Source organism: Ranitomeya imitator, chromosome 7, assembly GCF_032444005.1.
Source record: "Ranitomeya imitator isolate aRanImi1 chromosome 7, aRanImi1.pri, whole genome shotgun sequence".
In the NCBI taxonomy this organism is placed as follows: domain Eukaryota; kingdom Metazoa; phylum Chordata; class Amphibia; order Anura; family Dendrobatidae; genus Ranitomeya; species Ranitomeya imitator.
The window spans coordinates 202,156,880-202,175,062 of record NC_091288.1 but is presented as its reverse complement, the minus strand read 5'-3'; the positions used below and the strand labels follow the sequence as shown (position 1 = coordinate 202,175,062).

Below are 18,183 nucleotides of genomic sequence, written 5' to 3'. Positions count from 1 at the left end.
TTAGCTTTGGCTCATAAAACTTCCAGGCACTAATCGCCTCTTCTGTAAATCTTACTTTTTCAGTCTGACTTTTTCTTACCGAAAGCTAAGAAGCCGAGAAGTCGACACCTTCGGAAACCTTTGGTAGTTCAGGTAAGTGGTACAGAGATATTCTGATTTATTTTTTTTTTATCCATTTATGTATGTATAATATTGATGAAGAGATTCATATATTAAAAACAAAAATCAGAAGTTTGCTAAAAAAGAAGAGTGATTTGTATCGCCATCTTTTATATAATGTTTGGTATCACCAAGTCAGATGTATCATGGGGTAGAATTCAGATTGCACCAACTCCTACACACAGGTTACTGTTACCCCATTTATTTATTTATTTTTTTAAGTTCATCATTTTGTATTTTTGTGATCATTAATTGTGACATTTTCCCCCACAGAGAACGCTCCTTCCTCGACCGTCTGGCATTTCCTTACCACACGTCTGCTCCTTCTCCATCCTCTCCAACTCTTCAGTGGCCGGTACAGTAATGACCATGCTGCACATCACATATTACCTCTCGGAGGATGGTTAAATGGGAAGATACCGGCTGGTTACTTCCTTTATGACCAAAAAGACAGTATTAAAGGGGTTGTCCGGGCACATAACACTGATGGTCTATCTTTATGATAGGTCTTCAACATCAGATCGGATCAGCGGAGGTCCGACACCTTGCACCTCCACCCATCCGGAACAGCACAGCTCCATTCAATGTGTAGCGGCTGCTGCTGAGAACTGCAGATCTGATCTTTCAAGGAGCTGAGCTGCAGTAGCGGGCAGCAGCCACTACAGATTAAATGGCGCTGTGCTGTTTCGCTCCATTTAATGTTTACATCCGGCTGATGCCAGAGCTGATTGGGGCGGATGTAAGGTGTCTGACCCCCAAGGATGGTATACTGGTGACCTATCCTGAGGATAGATTGTCGATAGAGAGTGTCCAGACAACCCCTTTAAGTCCAGCCCCAATTTGGTTTGCAGGGATGAGTGCAGAACTGTCAATTCTATTTTCTGATCTGATGATCTTCTTGTTAGAAGGATGTCACCTCTATGATCCGTAGATTTTGCCCTGCACGGGGATTGTGTGTGTGACACGTTCTATTCCCTTTCATTCTCTCCTGATCATCATAACTGATAAATGATTGTCAAAAATTATATTTCCAGAGGCACCAATTATTATTTGTAATAACCCAACATGGTGGAAGCTTTGCCTAACCTTTTTAAAAGATATCTGTAAGCAGGTTTTTGACATGTAATCTGAGAGCAGCATAACATAGGGATAGAGATCCTGATTCCAGTGGTGTTACTAGGATGTGTTTTCTTTTTTAATACAATCAGTGTTTTATCAGCAGGAGATTATCATTACAGGACTAGGTGTCTGGTGCCTCCTGGTCCAGCCACACCCCCACTACTGACTGACAGTTTTGTGTCAACACACCTACAAAAACTAGCCAATCAGTGGTGTGGGCGGGGTTATACAGGTCTCAGCATTCTGAGCTCTGATCTGCAGCAGAGAAAACTGATTTCTATCACAACTGCTGCACCTAATAAACTAAGTAATACATCACTGGAATCGGGGTCTGTGTCCCTACATCATGTAGCTGTCAGATTACAAAGCAAAAACCTGCTGACAGATTCCCTTTAATAATCATGCCTGTGGAGTATGCACTATGTAATATACAAGGAAATGTAAATGGAAGCGGTATCTTTACATTTTTATCATTTGCCGTTGACACAAATTTTATTTTTTTTTAATTATAGGACGAGGCTCCTTCAAACCCATTCACTCCACTCTCAGCAAAACAGCATCTCAGCCCATTGTACCAAAAGGACTGACGACTCCAGCCACCAATTCTTTAGCGAGTGAGTAACTAGTCCGCGTCCTTCGGGCTTTTCGATTCTATATGGGGGCTGGAGGTTTTGGTAGCACACAGAGTAAAGCTGGTTAAACATAGCAGCAGATGGCGATCTCTGTGGCTCAGCTCAACCGCACAAGCGCTGTCACTGGGTAGAGAAAATAAAAAGATTGGCCATTAAAATTCCAACAAGTTAATCTTTCTCTACCCCGACATAATCAGTCAGGAGTGATCAGACAGTCGGCTGACTCTCACCTAACGTCTGCAGGGGCGTTAAGGCTGTGCCTACTGTCAGGAGTATACCGTACATCCAGAAGTGGCAGAGCAGCATGATGTAGGGGCAGAGACCCTACTTCCAGCGATGTCACTTACTGGTCTTTTTGGTGCAATGTTGATAAAATCCATGTTTTCCCTGCTGTGGATCTAGCAGTTCTCTGAATTCTGAGCTCTGTGTAACCCCGCCCACACCACTGATTAGCAGCTTTCTGTGTACACCCAATCAGTGGTGGGGATGGGGTTACGTCCAGTAGGAGGACTACATGGCACGAGACAACTAGTCCTCTAGTGAGTATCTCGGTACATTGTTCAGTAAGTGACATATCGCTGGAATCAGGGCCTCCGCCCCTACATCATGCTGCTGACCAATTCCCTTGCCTTCACAGCATTTATACAATCTATGTTCAAGATCTTTCCTTTAAAGGGAACCTGTCACCTGAATTTGGCGGGACTGGTTTTGGGTCATATGGGCGGAGTTTTCGGGTGTTTGATTCACCCTTTCCTTACCTGCTGGCTGCATGCTGGCTGCAATATTGGATTGAAGTTCATTCTCTGTCCTCCATAGTACACGCCCGCGCAAAGCAATCTTGCCTTGCGCAGGCGTGTACTACGGAGGACAGAGAATGAACTTCAATCCAATATTGCAGCCAGCATGCAGCCAGCAGGTAAGGAAAGGGTGAATCAAACACCCGAAAACTCCGCCCATATGACCCAAAACCAGTCCCGCCAAATTCAGGTGACAGAGTCCCTTTAAAGCTTGTTCTTTTTTTCTTTAACCCTGTAGGTGCCATTGACATGGCTGCTAAAAGTGCAGGGATTATCCCAGAATCTTCCTTGCCGGTTCTGGAAACTGATGGTTTGGTGGGAATCGGTCCACTTCCATCAGATAGTATGACTGGCACCATAGCAGAGCCTACAATGGAGACCAGCAGTGGTGATCACATACCTGCTGTGACCGTGTGCCCCGAGGTGAGCCTCTCCATAGTGTCACTGCAGTACTTGGTCGGTGTCATTTCATCACACCGTGTTACTAACACTTCTGCAATCTTTCTTCTAGGTTCCCTTCATTGCTCTTTCCACACCCTCAGTGCAAGATGCAGCCCAGCCATTCCAGGTACAGTTCTCCCCCCTTCCTTTTAGGTTTCTGCATCTTCCATAAACCACGTGTGACCTCTCCTTTTTTCTTTTTAGCCATCATCCATACTGTCCATGGCTCCTATCTTTAATCCCCTTCAGAACGGCCCCCCAGACCCAACCAGCTGCACCCCGACTAGTTCAAGCACTTGCTTCTCGCCTCCAAATGTCTCTGCTCTTCTGGACATATCTCTTCCCGGCCCCCCGGACGATGTTCTGTCACACGGGGAGCCGGCGACCCACATCAGTGACTCCATCATTGAGATTGCCATAAGCTCCGGGCAGTACGGTAAGCTCACAGAAGAACGCATCAGTGATACTGAGTTCACAGTGAGGGATGTTATATTTGAAGGTCTCAAATAAGGAGCGGTGGGTGGGAAATTATGACTTTCCCAGACGGTTTTGTTTTTATTGAAATGGAATGGACCTGTATTCTGTTTTTGTAAGAATTGGAACTATTCTGGTACGTGCAATCAGATCCAACGAGGCCAAACATTTGCCAAGTGTGATACTTGTTCTTCAGAGGAACGGTGCCACGTTATCGGCTAGTATTGTACCAATCCTTATTATTTATGCCTTTTTTGTGGTTTTCCAGGAGAAGCTGTTCCTCTTTCTCCAGCTAAACTCAACGAAAACTCCAAGAGTCTTCCTTCCCCCTCCTCAAGTCCTCATCAGAGTTGGATTGCTTCTCCCAGCCACGACCCTCAGTGGTATCCCAACGACTCCTCCGACTCTTCGCTCAGTAGCTTACTCTGTAAGTACAGACTTCACTTACAGGAGGACTTGAAGATAAAAGCTTCATCCTTGTATAAAGAAAAGTTATACAACTTTCCAATATACTTTTTGTCGATTGCTACAGATGCGAGTGACACATTGCAACAAGAAATGCCAGATGGCTAAATCCGAAAAATGCAAGGCACCGGATGTTCTCCTCCAAAAAGTAATCTTTATTGTCCCTGCATATCCAGAATTAAAAAGTCATATTTCTGCCACAGAAAAGTTTTTCTTCAAGCCACATACAAAAAGGACAGATCTTATTGCTTGACACAACAAAGATTACTTTTTGGAGAACATCTGATGCCTTGGAGTTTTCAGATTTAGCCATTTGGCAATATTGTGGGGAGTTGCACCAAGACTGCACGGACCTCGGAGTGGTGCACGAGGTCCACGAGATTGCACAATTGTGACTACTATGAAATGCCAGATGAATACGATTACGTGTATGGAGACGTCCTGCTTCAGTGAAACGAATTACGCTTAGAAGCTCTTGGTTCGATATATATACCCAAGTAAAAGCTGTTTCTCTATCGCTTCATTGGGGGACACAAGAAACCATGTTTAGTTTTTCTGTGTCCCCAAATGAAGGCTCCGAGAAACAGATTTTACGGTGAGTAACCAAAAATCCTGTTATATCCATAGGGCAAAATTCCACCAACTCTTGTAGTCTGTCAGTCAGTGTGGTATACATCAACGTAACTTTTTTTTGTTCTGTATAAGGTCATCCTAGACCTTTCTTCTATTCATCATCATCATCATCATCATCATCTTTCTGCTTTCTCTGCAGCAAGCTTCATCTCTCCAGAGAAGAACAAGAAGACTGCACCGGCCGCAGCAGGGAACCCCAGCGGCACATCCCTCCTAGGCCCCAGTTTGCTCGATGGGAGCTCCAGAGATTCATTTGTGTCTCGCTCCTTGTCGGATGTGGTTGAGGTTTGTATTACAAGTCCTGAATTTTATAGGGACTATCTATCTATCTATCTATCTATCTATCTATCTATCTATCTATCTATCTATCTATCTATCTATCTAGGTCTTTATGGGTTAGTGCCTGCATGCTAGCCACGTGATCCCTCGCAGTCAGCGACTGCCTTGAAACCTTTGTTCAGTGGGTGCATTGGTACCAATGGTTGTCATTTAAAGGGATTGCCGGGCTTGAGACCAAGTTTGGCAATCACTGTATGACTGCAGACTGCTGTAACGCGCATGTTGATGAAGCTTTTCTTGCTCTCAATTTACTATTGAGAGAATCTGAACAAGTCTAGTTGGCAGGTGACCGCTGTGCAAATGTCATAAAGTATTATGGTATATACTACAAAGTTAGCGGCACCAAGTAAATACTTTAAACACGAAGATATAAATCACTCACGTTTTACTGATACCAAAACAAAGGAAGTCGGGGAAAAAAAAGTAAACCTACTAACCTTTTACATGCATAAGAGTGTCCAGTCCTGTAAAGATAAAAAATGAATTGAGACTCCATAATTGCTGTTTTTTTTTTTAATTGTGCCTCCCCCAAAATTCAATAAAAAGCAGTCAAAATATTTTGTACTCCAAAATAGTACCGATGTAAAAGACATATTGCCATGCAAAACATAAGCCCTGAGAGAGCTCCACCCAAAGAGAATGACATCACAGATTTCTTTAAAAAAAAAATATATATATTTTTGGTATCGCCATAACCGTACTGACCCGAGGAATGAAGATGTCAGGTCATCTTTAGGCTATGTGCACACGTTCAGGAATCTCTGCAGAATTTTCCTGAACAAAACCGGACTTTTTCTGCAAGAGATCTGTTCGCTTTTTTTTTTCACGTTTTTACCGCATTTTTTTTTTTTCCGGAGCTTCCCCAATGTAATAATATAGCGAAAACGTGAAAAATCCGCAAAACTAATGAACATCCTGCGTTCTTTACCGCAACGTGTTTTTTTTCGCGGAAATAAACTCATCATGTGCACAAAAATTGCGGAATGCATTAAAAATGATGCATGTATGTATGTACGTAAGCTTTTTTTAGCGTTTTTTTTCCTGCAGAAAACGGCCGAAAAAACATGAAAAATCCTGAACGTGTGCACATAGCCTTAGAGTGCAGATAGCCGTATATATCGGAACACAGTGCGCAGACTGGCCAGCGACTCTCCCGACCCAAGCGTGAATGCTTCATGTATTTCTGTGCAGCTGTCACGCTTGGGTTGGGGGACCCGCCGGCCAGTCCATGCACTGCGATCCGAACTCTGTCTGATTTATATGGCCATCTGACTTGCGCCATTATGGTCATAAAAAATGCAAACCATTGCGTTTTTTTTCTTTCTCCGCACTTAGTTTTTTTTTCCTGGCTTTTTAATACATTACATGGTACAATGAATATTGTTATTTAAAACTTTTCTTATTGTTATTTCTCCTTCGTCTCATTGGGGGACACAGACCGTGGGTTTATGCTGCTGCTGCCACTAGGAGGCTGACACTAAGTGATACAAAGAAAGTTCTCTCCTCCCTGCAGTATACATCCTCCTGCTGGCTCTCAGCTCTTCCCCTGCAGTATACACCCTCCTGCCGGCTCTCGGCTCCTCCCCTGCAGTATACACCTCCTGCTGGCTCTCAGCTCCTCCCCTGCAGTATACTCCCTCCTGCTGGCTCTCAGCTCTTCCCCTGCAGTATACACCCTCCTGCCGGCTCTCGGCTCCTCCCCTGCAGTATACACCTCCTGCTGGCTCTCGGCTCCTCCCCTGCAGTATACACCCCCCTGCTGGCTCTCGGCTCCTCCCCTGCAGTATACACTCTCCTGCTGGCTCTCGGCTCCTCCCCTGCAGTATACACCCTCCTGCTGGCTCTCAGCTCCTCCCCTGCAGTATACACCCTCCTGCTGGCTCTCGGCTCCTCCACTGCAGTATACACCCTCCTGCTGGCTCTCGGCTCCTCCCCTGCAGTATACACCTCCTGCTGGCTCTCAGCTCCTCCCCTGCAGTATACACCCTCCTGCTGGCTCTCGGCTCCTCCCCTGCAGTATACACCCTCCTGCTGGCTCTCGGCTCCTCCCCTGCAGTATACACCCTCCTGCTGGCTCTCGGCTCCTCCCCTGCAGTATACACCCTCCTGCCGGCTCTCAGCTCCTCCCCTGCAGTGTACACCCTCCTGCCGGCTCTCAGCTAACCAGTTCTTGCGTAGTGTAGTGTCCGTAGGAGGCACACGGACGGGTATGCTATTCAGACCTAAAACTCTTTATTATTTTATTTTTACCTTTTACATTTTTTATTTTACTTTCTACAACAAAGGGGCGCCGGATCCTTTCAAGACTCCGATCTCCCTGAGCCATCAACAGGCGAGCACGGAGAGTGTTGCCTCCCCATATCCTCTCCTGCGACGTGGGATGCCTGAGCTGATTCTTAGGAGCGACGGGTCCCTTCAAGGGCACCGATCTCCCTGCATCCTGAACGGACGAGCACATGGAGTGTCGCCTCCATGTATCCTCTTCCCCAGCCAGGCCTAATGCCGGACAACTAGCCCTGTCCACCCGGGGACTGAACTCCGTGGATGTACAGAGGCCCCTCTCTATGGCGTCCGAGCAGCCCCCACTGTCCTACCACTGTTAAAGCGGATGGCACAAGGAGGCGGACGGTTCCTCTCCACCTTCCTAACAAAGGGATGGTGGACTGAGGTTTACCACTCTATACCTGCACCGTCCACGCTGCAATACCTGACCTGCAGTAGAACAATGGAGTGCGCGCACTTTCCTCGGCACCGATGGTGAGTGGATCCAGTGAGCGGAGGGCCTCTGCAGTGGGATATTCACATGCAGATAGGCAGTCATGGCTTCCCTGTGGCCCACCTCCCTGAGCTCCGGCCGGCTGCAGAAATGTAGGCCCCGGCTTGGGCCTATTCATGGAACTCACTAGACTCCATTGCGTCTGTGGCTTCGGCCCCGAATTGGCGCCTCTCACTCTCTGCGAGACTTTACCACCTCTGCAACTCTCGATGGCCATCTTGGTCCACCCGGCCGACACACACACACATGCACGCGTGGTTTTGCATTAAAGGGGCACAACGACTCTGCAACGATGTAAGGAAGTACTGCACTCTTCCCCTGCATCTTCCCCCTGTGCTTAAAGACACATGACCAGTATCTCCTGCCTGGTCTTAAAGGAACCCAACCAGTATTCCCTGGTCTTTAAAGGCACAGGACCAGTATTCCTGGTCTGAAAGGCATATGACCCGTATTCCCTCGTCTTAAAGGCACATGACCCATATTCCCTGGTGTTAAAGGCACAGGACCAGTATTCCCTGGTTTTAAAGGCACATGACTAGTATTCCCTTGTCTTAAGGGCACAGGACCAGCATTCCCTGGTCTTAAGGGCACAGGACCAGCATTCCCCTGGTCTTAAGGGCTCATGACCAATATTCCCTTGTCTTAAAGGCATATGACCAGTCCAAAGCCGGTCACCCTAAATGAGCTCAGGAGCCCTCTGCCGCCGATCCCAGCTTATCCCAGAGTACCTAGTTCCCTGAGTGGGCTTCGTCACTGCTGCAACCCATGGATTCTCTGACCACGAGATTTAATCCCTCTGTGATCCCTCTGTGGCTCGGAGTGCTCACAGGACCAATATAGATGGTCCCTTTCCTTCATGTGAGCCGTCGGCTAGCAGGAGCCGCAAGTTTTCTAAAAACGTACAGGCTTCTAGAAACGTACACACGCCTAGAAAACGGAAGTTTAATTTCCTGACCTCACCAATGATTTCCTGAGAACAAGTCTCTGAATATGGATCGGATATTGCCTTGGATCTGGACTCCAGAAAAGGATGGATTTGCCTATTGATATCCGCAACCAATCTCTGTAGATTGACGAGGACTTTGGTTCTACTCTAGATCACGCAGAGTCCCTCGTGAGGAAACTAAACTCCCAGCAGAGCATTTGCCATTCACCCTCACAGGGAGCGTCCGGATAAGCGATTCACTGGACAGAAACCTTTGCAAGCGCAGTATCCTTTTCTAGCCAATGTGCAAACACACGGGGTGTCCCCTCCACATATACCCACCTAAGACGTGAGATGCCATGTCTGGTCTGATTCTTAGGGGCGACGGGTCCTTTTAAAGGGCACCGATCTCCCCACACCATCGATAGACGAGCACATGGAGTGTCGCCTCAATGTATCTTCTACAGCCAGGCCTAACTCCGGACAACCAGCCCTGTCCACCCGGAGACCTGAACTCTGTCGATGTACACAGGCACCCTTTTTGCCATCCGAACACCCCCCCTCTGCATCTCTACTATTTAGCAGATGATGCAAGAAGGCGGACGATCCCTCTCCACTTCCCTGTTAAGAGGAAGGTGGATCGACGGTTCATCATTTTAGCTCCGCACCGTCAAGAGAGCAGCGATAGCAAGAGGCGGCTTTTCCGGACCCGCATGCAGCCACGCATTCTGCCACTTGGCATATTAACCGGGTAGAATCTCCTGTGGTATACCTTCCAGTATCTCTGCCCGATTGGTCATCAATTAAAAATACAACAGACTGTCAGATAGCAAATCTGGTTTGTTCAGTCTTGCGGCCTCTGGTTCAGCGCTCTACCCTTCCTTAGCCGCCGCATGTGTTGCTAGAACAATGGTCTGCTGGTCAGAGACCTTAACTACTTTGATTTCCAACAGTAACCTTCTCCCGAAGACTGTACAGCTGGTCAATCAAATTTCATGAGCGAGGAGACTAGCTGCTTCACGCCTCTCGGATGCGTCTGCTTGCACGGCGCTGTCGGCAGCAAATGCCATTACACTCAGAAGGACATTATAGCTCAGGGAATGGAAGCGTACTTTGCGTTCAAAAGGCCTCTGACATCACTCCCTTACCAGAGTGATTGATTATTCGGTGAGAAGTTGGGAGTGTTCCGCATGCAGGAACAAAGGATCGCATGTTTCCTGTAGACCAACCAGCAACCAGTTGTCCAGTACGGTCTAGATCTAAGGGATCTTGGTTCCAAAAAGTTGACCAAAAAGTAAGACCGACCCTGGACCTCAAACTTCTACCAAGCTTGACAAGGTCCCCCTTCTTCGGATGGAGCTCCTCCGCTCAGCCATTACTTCAATGGAAAAATGTTTACCTATGTTTTCCCCTCTTCAACAATTCCTTCGCTTTCCCTTTCGCGAACAGCATTTTCAAATCACGACCTTGTCCTTTGGCCTTGCTACCGCACCCAGAGTGTTCGCAAGGGGTATGGCGGCTGTCATGTTCCTCTTGCACCCTAGAGGCCTGGTCGTCCTGCCCTATCTGGTCGACTTTCTAGCCGCTCTTGCAGCTCTGCGCTGAGTCGTCTAGATCTCTTGCGATACCCTCTCTCTCCTGGGCTGGCAGCTAAACTAAGACAAAGTTTTTCCTCATTTCCAGACCAGCAGATATCCTTTTTGAGGATGATCCTGGAATCTTCCAGATGGTTGGTGATTCTCCTTTGAGACAAGGCCGTGGCCCTTCAACAGGGAGCTTGCACACTTGTTCACTCATCCCCTCATTCCATTCGATTTGGTAGGAGGGTTCTGAGGAAAATTGTTCACGACAATGGAAGTTGTTTCCTTTGCTCCTCTCGTTTTCTGCAGGTCAAACAGGCTTTCAGAAGGTAGTCTATGAGCTCCTTCCTCATCCCTCTCTACCAGTCTGTCATTGCTAGTTTTGTTTACTGTAAGTGATATTTGTATTTTGATGTAACCCCTTCTCATGTACAGCACCATGGAATAATGGTGCTATATAAATAAATAATAGTAATAATAATAATCCAGGGGAGATCCTTTGTCCCAGTTCAATGGTTATTAGTGACTACCAATGCCAGTCCTCCTCTTTTCCTGATCATTGTTCTGGGAATCCGAGCGGTACGGCTAGTTCTACAGCAGGTCCAATGCCTTCTGGCTGGTCACCCCATCTGATTCAATCAGACAATCCCACGTCTGTGCCATATGTCAATCATCTAGCAGGTATCCACGGTCAGGCGTCATTGCCGAGGTACCTCACATTCTCTGTTGGGCCACGATCTATCATTCGTTGATCTAGGCACTACACATCTCGGGAGTAGAATTCTGGGCGGCAGACGCCGTCAGGGTCCCGCCTCATGTCAGTGGAAACTTCACCCAGAAGTCTTCCATCAGATCTGTCTTCTCTGGAGCACTCCAGATGTAGATCGGATGGCGTTCAGTTTTCTTTTCGGAAGCAGGAAGGGCCCCAGTGATTCTGGGAGATCCGCACTGACCATGTCAGGTTTTCTTGTTTGCGGAACTTGTATTTTTCCATCTTATTGCCACAAAACTGCAAATATGGACTTCCCCGCAGGGAGTCTTCACATGTGGTTCTTTCCTATCGCATACCGTTAGATCTTTGGGACCTTAGTGGTCCTGGGGGTCTTACAGTAGACTCCTTTCGATCCGGACAGACTTTACTATCAGGGAAGGTCGCCTTTTTTTTCTCTGCTTTCTCCTCATCCTGACGAGTGTTCGGAGCTGGCCGCTCTGTTCTTTCAGACTTTTTTTCCCTATTACCATCAAGGCAAGGTTGCCCTCAGGCCATCCCCGTCCCTTGTTACCAAGGTGGTATTGTATTCCCACAGTTATGTGGGCATCGTTCTTCCCTCATATCTTTCGGCACCAGTCCACGAAACAGAATGGATTCCCCATATTCTGGACGAGGTGAGTGCTCTGAGTAGGTGCGTCTCGAGGACGGCGTCCTTCCGAAGGTTGCACACTTTATTTGGACTACCTCACGGTAAGAGGACTGCTTCCTGACGGTTACAGGAAGGTTTTAGCCATTTCATCGGCCATGTTGGCCTGTTAGATTCGTTACACCATCCAGGAGTCCTTCCGTGTTAGATGTCAGCCTGTCTCCCTGTCTATCGAGGTTTCTTGGGTTCTAGGCACCAGGTGTTGGCAAAGCACGCCTGCAAGCTTGTGGATTCGTCCAGTCTGCATGCATTCTTGAAGTAATATCCAAATGGCGGTACTATATGGCAACATAGCGTGAGTAAGATTAATATGAGCACTCACTGCTGCTCACTTGCCGGACTATTACCACACCAGTCGTAGCTGTATGATTCGTAGGAGCTGATTAGTATCTTTTATGAACGAGGGAAGCTCTTCCACCAGAGGCTGTAATACCGAATCAATCCATTTATTTATTGCCTCAAGATAATTGCCTCTCCCTGACACAATGGGGCGTCCGGGTGGTACAGAGGCATTTTTATGTGTCTTCGGGAGGAGGTAAAATGTTGGTATCATGGGTTCTGTTATTGTTAAAGCTGTACAAAGTTCCTTTTGTTATGATGCCCCCATCAGTGGCCCTCTGAAGGATCTCCCTGAGTTCCGTACAGTAGGCGGACGAGGGGTTGTAAGTCAACTTCTTATAGCATGTTGGATTCGACAGTTGGCGCATGGCCTCTTTTTCATACATCGTTCTAGGCCATATAACGATGTTACCCCCCCTTGTCCGCCGGGTTGATCACGACATCAGGGAGATCCCTCAGCTTTTTCAACCTAATTCTCTCACTAGCCGTTAGATTGTCATTTTAATATAAATTTAGGAATCCGTGTGAGTTCTTCACTAACCACTTTCACAAACATGTCAATGGCTCCACAGCTAGACAGTGGGGGGAACCTCTTGGATTTCACACGAATAGATTGTGGAATCCTACCTCCTCCCTCAGTGTGATGCTCCCTGGATAGTTCTTCTAATATCCTTAAGGCTGACTGTTCGCTTTCTGTGGGGAATAATTGATGCAAGTTATCATCATAGAAAAACCTTTTAAATAATAATGACCGAGCAAACAAATGTAAGTCCTTCACAACCGTAAAGCCGTCAAAACCAGCCGTTGACGAGAAGGACAAACCCTTATACTGAAGCGAACAGTCAGTCTCAGACAGGACCAGGTAATACAGATTGTGACGGCGTGGTCTGTCTTATGTATAGGGTGTGCTTGCGCCATCCTGGTGTTTCTCCTGGTGCTGGGATAAGCGGCCTCAGTGATGGCTGTTATTTATAAATAGCACAGTCAGCTTAGTGCTCCACCAGCATGGATTCTGGTGGTAACCCTGGATAATCTAAGTTTATCCGTTTTTTTCGGTTCTTGCACACACTTGTGTAGCAGTGTATTTATTAAGGAGATTAATATTACCTATCTGTATGTCCTTGGGTTTAGTGACAAGCGAGATTTAGTGTGCTCGTATTACGTACACATTAGCCACTCTGATATATTGGTGTTTACTCCCCATACCAACATCTCATATATATGTACTATAGGGAGCCAGTGTTGGGCCTACACGTTTGGTATCTACACGGTAGTATTTGTATTATGACCTGTACCATTTCCCCATTTGTGTTTCATTTCTGTCCTAGTATTTTTACAATATTTGTATTTATTGATTATAGTTATCCCATTTTGGTTGTTTCTTTTGTGGTCTCCACATCCCTCCTGATGCATTCTTGAAGCACTATAATTCCCAGACTTTCACAGATGTGAGTCTGGGCAGGCTTACTCTGCAGGCCACGGTGGTGAACTTGTAAGTAGCAGTTACACAGGGCCTGATCTGATGTTGTCCCCACCCAGGGACTGCTTTGGGACGTCCCACGGTCTGTGTCCGCCAATGAGGCAAAGGAGAAATAGGGATTTTTGTGTACTCACCTTAAAATCCTTTTCTCCGAGCCATTCATTGGGGGACACAGCTCCCACCCTGGTATTAGCTTATGCTTGTTTTTATAATCTGATATGCTATACTTTCATATATAATATGACATGCTTATGTTGTTATTGATCTCCTACTGCTTTTGCACCGCACTGGATAGCTGAGAGCCAGCAGGAGGATGTATACTGCAGGGGAGGAGTTATCTTTCTTTGTATCACTTAGTGTCAGCCTCCTAGTGGCAGCACCATACACCCACGGTCTGTGTCCCCCCAATGAGTGGCTCGGGGAAAAGGATTTTACGGTGAGTACACAAAAATCAATATTTTAAAACGGACTCATGCTGCAAAAAAAACAGTTATTGGAAGAAAAAAAACGAAGATGCAAAAATGAAAACTGGCTGCGTCATTAAAGGGGTTTAAAGTTGAACCGTAATTGAATAAATCCAGTAAGGATGTAAGAGGGGGGTCCTCGACCCCTAGGGGACCTTTTGCATTATGTTTTATTTTAATTTATTTTTGCATTTTTGCAGGTGGTAGACTCTCAGCTGGCTTGTCTGATGAACGAAAACAGCATAGATTACATATCTCGCTTCAACGACTTGGCCCAGGAGCTTTCTGCCACTGACCCCGCAAGGAGGGAACCTCCGTTTGAAACTGGAGCCCCTGGTAATGGGCAGCCTATACGTGACCTGTCATAAGGTGCTGCTATAACTACATCTCATGCGAGAAGATGCTGAGATCCCTGGCCGTGCCCACAGCACTGCCAGTGAGCCACACTATATATGTAATGCCCATAGGAATCCGTGTGTGCCCGTCTTACCAGGCCACACTCATGGATGAATGGATCTGGGCATTGGATAAAGATACGAAGCGTTGTTTTATAATGCTGTATGTAAAGTTCTTGGTGACGTCACAGCTCGTGACGGCTTTCCATTGTCATCTGTGATGGCAGTCCAGGATGAACGACAAGTGATCCGATGCAGTAAGTCCCAACACCGTTTGATTACCACTTTCTGGATGTATAGGACGATAACCAAACTCCTGCAGTGACGGCATGTTACAGCCGCTTTGTACATAAGAGCCTGGGTGGAGGATTTTTTTTTTTTCTATGGATCGTCATCCACCTTCTAATGCTCAGAAAACCATTAAACTGGTAAAGAAAATCTCCAAACCACACAATGCATTACTCTGCCGAAGAAAAGAAGCCATAATGAATCAGACTTTCATCACTGGGCTTGGTGCAAAAATATGCAATTTCATTCTTTGTGTTCTGTTTTTTTTTCTTCTTTTTGTTGTGTTTTTTTTTTTTTTTTTTTTTTACATGTAAGCAGAAAGAATGGGCAGACGAATAAGTGATTTACATGATGATATGAGACGGCTGGGAAAGAGATATAGCCTCCTGGGACCTTCCTCAGGGAGGACGGCAAGAATCCATTGCTTTGCCAATTGTTTTTCATTTGGCTGGGTGTTATCCCTCATATTTCCTGCAGGGGCGCTGTCTATAAAAATTAAAAAAAAAAAAAGGAAGGTCTGCCCAATTTTTCTGCCCATGTGATTGGTGTTTTCTGGAAACCATGTGGTTATAGCTGGAGGCGAAGTGCTGCCATATGTTGCTGTGAGGGGAATTGGATTGGGCACCAGACCCTATAAACAATTAATGATTAGTAGATGGTATAAATATTGCCGAATTAAGGTATTTGCAAATATAAGGAGGTTTATTGTTAAATACCAATTGTATCTTTCTCACCAGTAATTTTCTAGAACCTACAGGCCACCTAGTTCAAGTTAAAGGATTATTCCCATCTTGGTAAATGGGGTGTTGTCGGATAGTGCTTGTAAATACAAGCATATTTGCAATTTACTGCTTGTTAAAATTTCCAGCTGTTTTTGAGATATTAACACTTTTTCTTTTGTTTTAAAGTTGGTTGCTTTGGAGACCGACCACTGCTGCTAGAAAGCAAAACATGCGCAGTGCTTACAAGCTCAACAGAAAAGCTATCGAGCTTGTAAGCACTGATTTTGAAGCTGTCTGAGATCGCTACAGTGCAGTTTTGCTTTTCTAATCCGGGCCAGTTTCAAGCGCAGCACTTAAGAGCTAGACAGCAGCGGTGGTCGGTCTCCTAGAAAATGAGCTGTAAGCAAAAGAAAAGCGAATGAAGCCAGAAGTGGACTGGGGTGTGCGATGCACGGGGGACTTTTTCTTCCAAGTGTATTAATACGTCCCTGATGCACTTGTGGCTTTTAAACCAGATTTCTCATGACTTGGACATCGGACCCCGTAAAAGGGTCTTCAGGGATTTTGCAAATCCCCGGTTACACTGAGACTTGCTCGTAACATGGTGGAGAACTGGCTGTTTCTGCTACTTTTGCATTGCTGGTGCATTTTAAGTTTGACCGACATTTGTTTGGCCTATGCCAAGGGGGGAAAAAAAAGGATTGGGCATGCTGAATTTTAAACATGCCTAATCTTTCTTCTTAAAAGTGAATCTGTCAGCAAGATCAACCTCCCTAAACATTTTATATGGGCATGTCAGTAAAAGGTGAGCACATGTTGACCTTTTTGGTAAAGAGGGGTCAAGCGAGCAATTGGATGATTGCTGGTTAGTGTCTGGCCACCTAAACTCACTCTATAATTAATAGTAGCCGTCCAGTGCATGCTGGGAGTTGTAGTTTTGCCACAGGTTAAACACCGCTGCCATATATCATTATAGGACACATGGGAAGAGATTAAAACTTTTCACAGTTTCTAAATGATTAGAGGGGTCTTTTCAAATAGTCCTGGTAGAGACTGACAACCTCCGCAGGACATAACATACCCTGTCACTACGTGCGTACTGTCAGCCAGCCCCAACTATATCCTGTTGCCATTGTTTTGGGTAAAGGGATTGTCCAGGATTTTTAAAACATGGCTGGTTTCTTTTATAAACAGCGCCACCCTTGATAGTCTCTGGTATTGCAGCTCAACTCTGTTCCAAGAAAATGCACCTGAGCTGTAATACCACATACAACCTGTGGACAGGGGTGGCGCTGACTTTGGATGAGAGCAGAACCATCCTGTAACGTCGTATACACAACTAATTAATTTGTCCACAGGATGGCGATGTCCACCACGGGTAGGTTTCCAGTACACGGTAATAATATGGCCGCACTTTTCCTGTATTGTTGCTGGGATGATGTGAATGTGTCTGTAATATAAGAATTATGTGTACAGCGTCTGTATAAAGTATCACAACCGTCTTCAACCTCTGGATGACAAGAACGGGTTTAATAATGTTTGGGTTTTGTACTATATTGTACATGTTTAAGTTATTTACACAATGTGGTCTCCGCTATGGCGAAGGCTAGTTTTTTTTTTTTTTGGGGGGGGAGGTGTAGGGGGAGGGGTTGGGGTGAATATTTAATAAAAATGGTCGCTATTTAACTTCTGCTGTTAATTCACGCGCAAAAAAGGGGGTTCAGATTTTTGGTTTTGTTTCTTGGAGGGAGTGGAGAAGTGATTAAATTTGGATTTGTAAGACCTGGTATTGTTTTCCTAATGTGCATAAATATATTGAAATACTTAGACTACATTGTGTCTTATGTGTGGCGTTATTACGCAGTGGTCTTAAAGGGCCAGCATCAACCCAAAAAGGGTTAAATGGCGGATGCTACACTCCCCCCAAAGTTGAGTTGGGGGATGACTAATTGTTTGCTCTGTACATGTTCATCCATTAGAGCCACAGGTGGAAATGGCAGCTCTGCCATGCTAGGGCATGGGGGTGACCCTAGCACTTAATCTACTACCCATTACATAGAGCTTATTGTTAACTTTAACCCTTTCATGCACCCTGACAGTCACAATCAGGGTATGCATGTATGGAGCGGACTCAGGAGCTGAGCCTGCTATGCATCAAGCAGCTGCCGCCTGGTGTCACGCGGCCATCCTCTGCCGCCTCGTGTCACGCAGCCATCCTCTGCCGCCTGGTGTCACGCAGCCATCCTCTGCCGCCTCGTGTCACGCAGCCATCCTCTGCCGCCTCGTGTCACGCAGCCATCCTCTGCCTGCAATCTCAGAAACCAGAACTAGCTCCTGTCATTGCTGTTTAAGCATTTTAAATGCTGTACAGTGGTGACCATCCCACCATTGACACGGTTATAGGGTACCGATATTACAGTAGAGATGGGCGAACCTGAACAGTAAAGTTTGGCATCAGTACTGAACACCTAGTGCTCAGGTACGGACACCGAACACGGATTTCACCAGAAAGTCCGAGTTACCGTTTTGGGTTCCCCCCCCCCCCCCCCACCTTGAACACTGGGTGTTTGACATGCTGTTATGTGCGTGACAATGCAGAAACGCTGCTTCTGATCGGCAGTAAAATCATCACCGCCGGTTAGACAGCCGAGGTTCCCACACTGTCAAATGACAGCGCGATCGTGCAGCTGTGGTCGGAGTTAAGAAGTTTACCTCCGGTCACTGGTGTGAGCTGATG

General features: G+C 46.2%; 1 protein-coding gene across 2 annotated transcripts in view; it reads left to right on the top strand.

Moving 5' to 3' along the window:
• Positions 1-15,214, top strand: part of CRAMP1 (cramped chromatin regulator homolog 1) — a 34,777-nt gene extending 19,563 nt beyond the window's left edge. For both annotated transcript variants that reach the window (XM_069734403.1, XM_069734401.1), the window contains exons 13-21: positions 64-132; positions 433-514; positions 1,791-1,892; positions 2,946-3,130; positions 3,219-3,275; positions 3,353-3,584; positions 3,891-4,049; positions 4,860-5,005; positions 14,242-15,214. In XM_069734403.1, the coding sequence (XP_069590504.1) occupies positions 64-132; positions 433-514; positions 1,791-1,892; positions 2,946-3,130; positions 3,219-3,275; positions 3,353-3,584; positions 3,891-4,049; positions 4,860-5,005; positions 14,242-14,409 (1,200 nt within the window). In that variant the 3' untranslated portion in view covers positions 14,410-15,214. The remainder of the gene's footprint in view (positions 1-63; positions 133-432; positions 515-1,790; positions 1,893-2,945; positions 3,131-3,218; positions 3,276-3,352; positions 3,585-3,890; positions 4,050-4,859; positions 5,006-14,241) is intronic.
• The last annotated feature ends 2,969 nt before the right edge of the window (positions 15,215-18,183 follow it).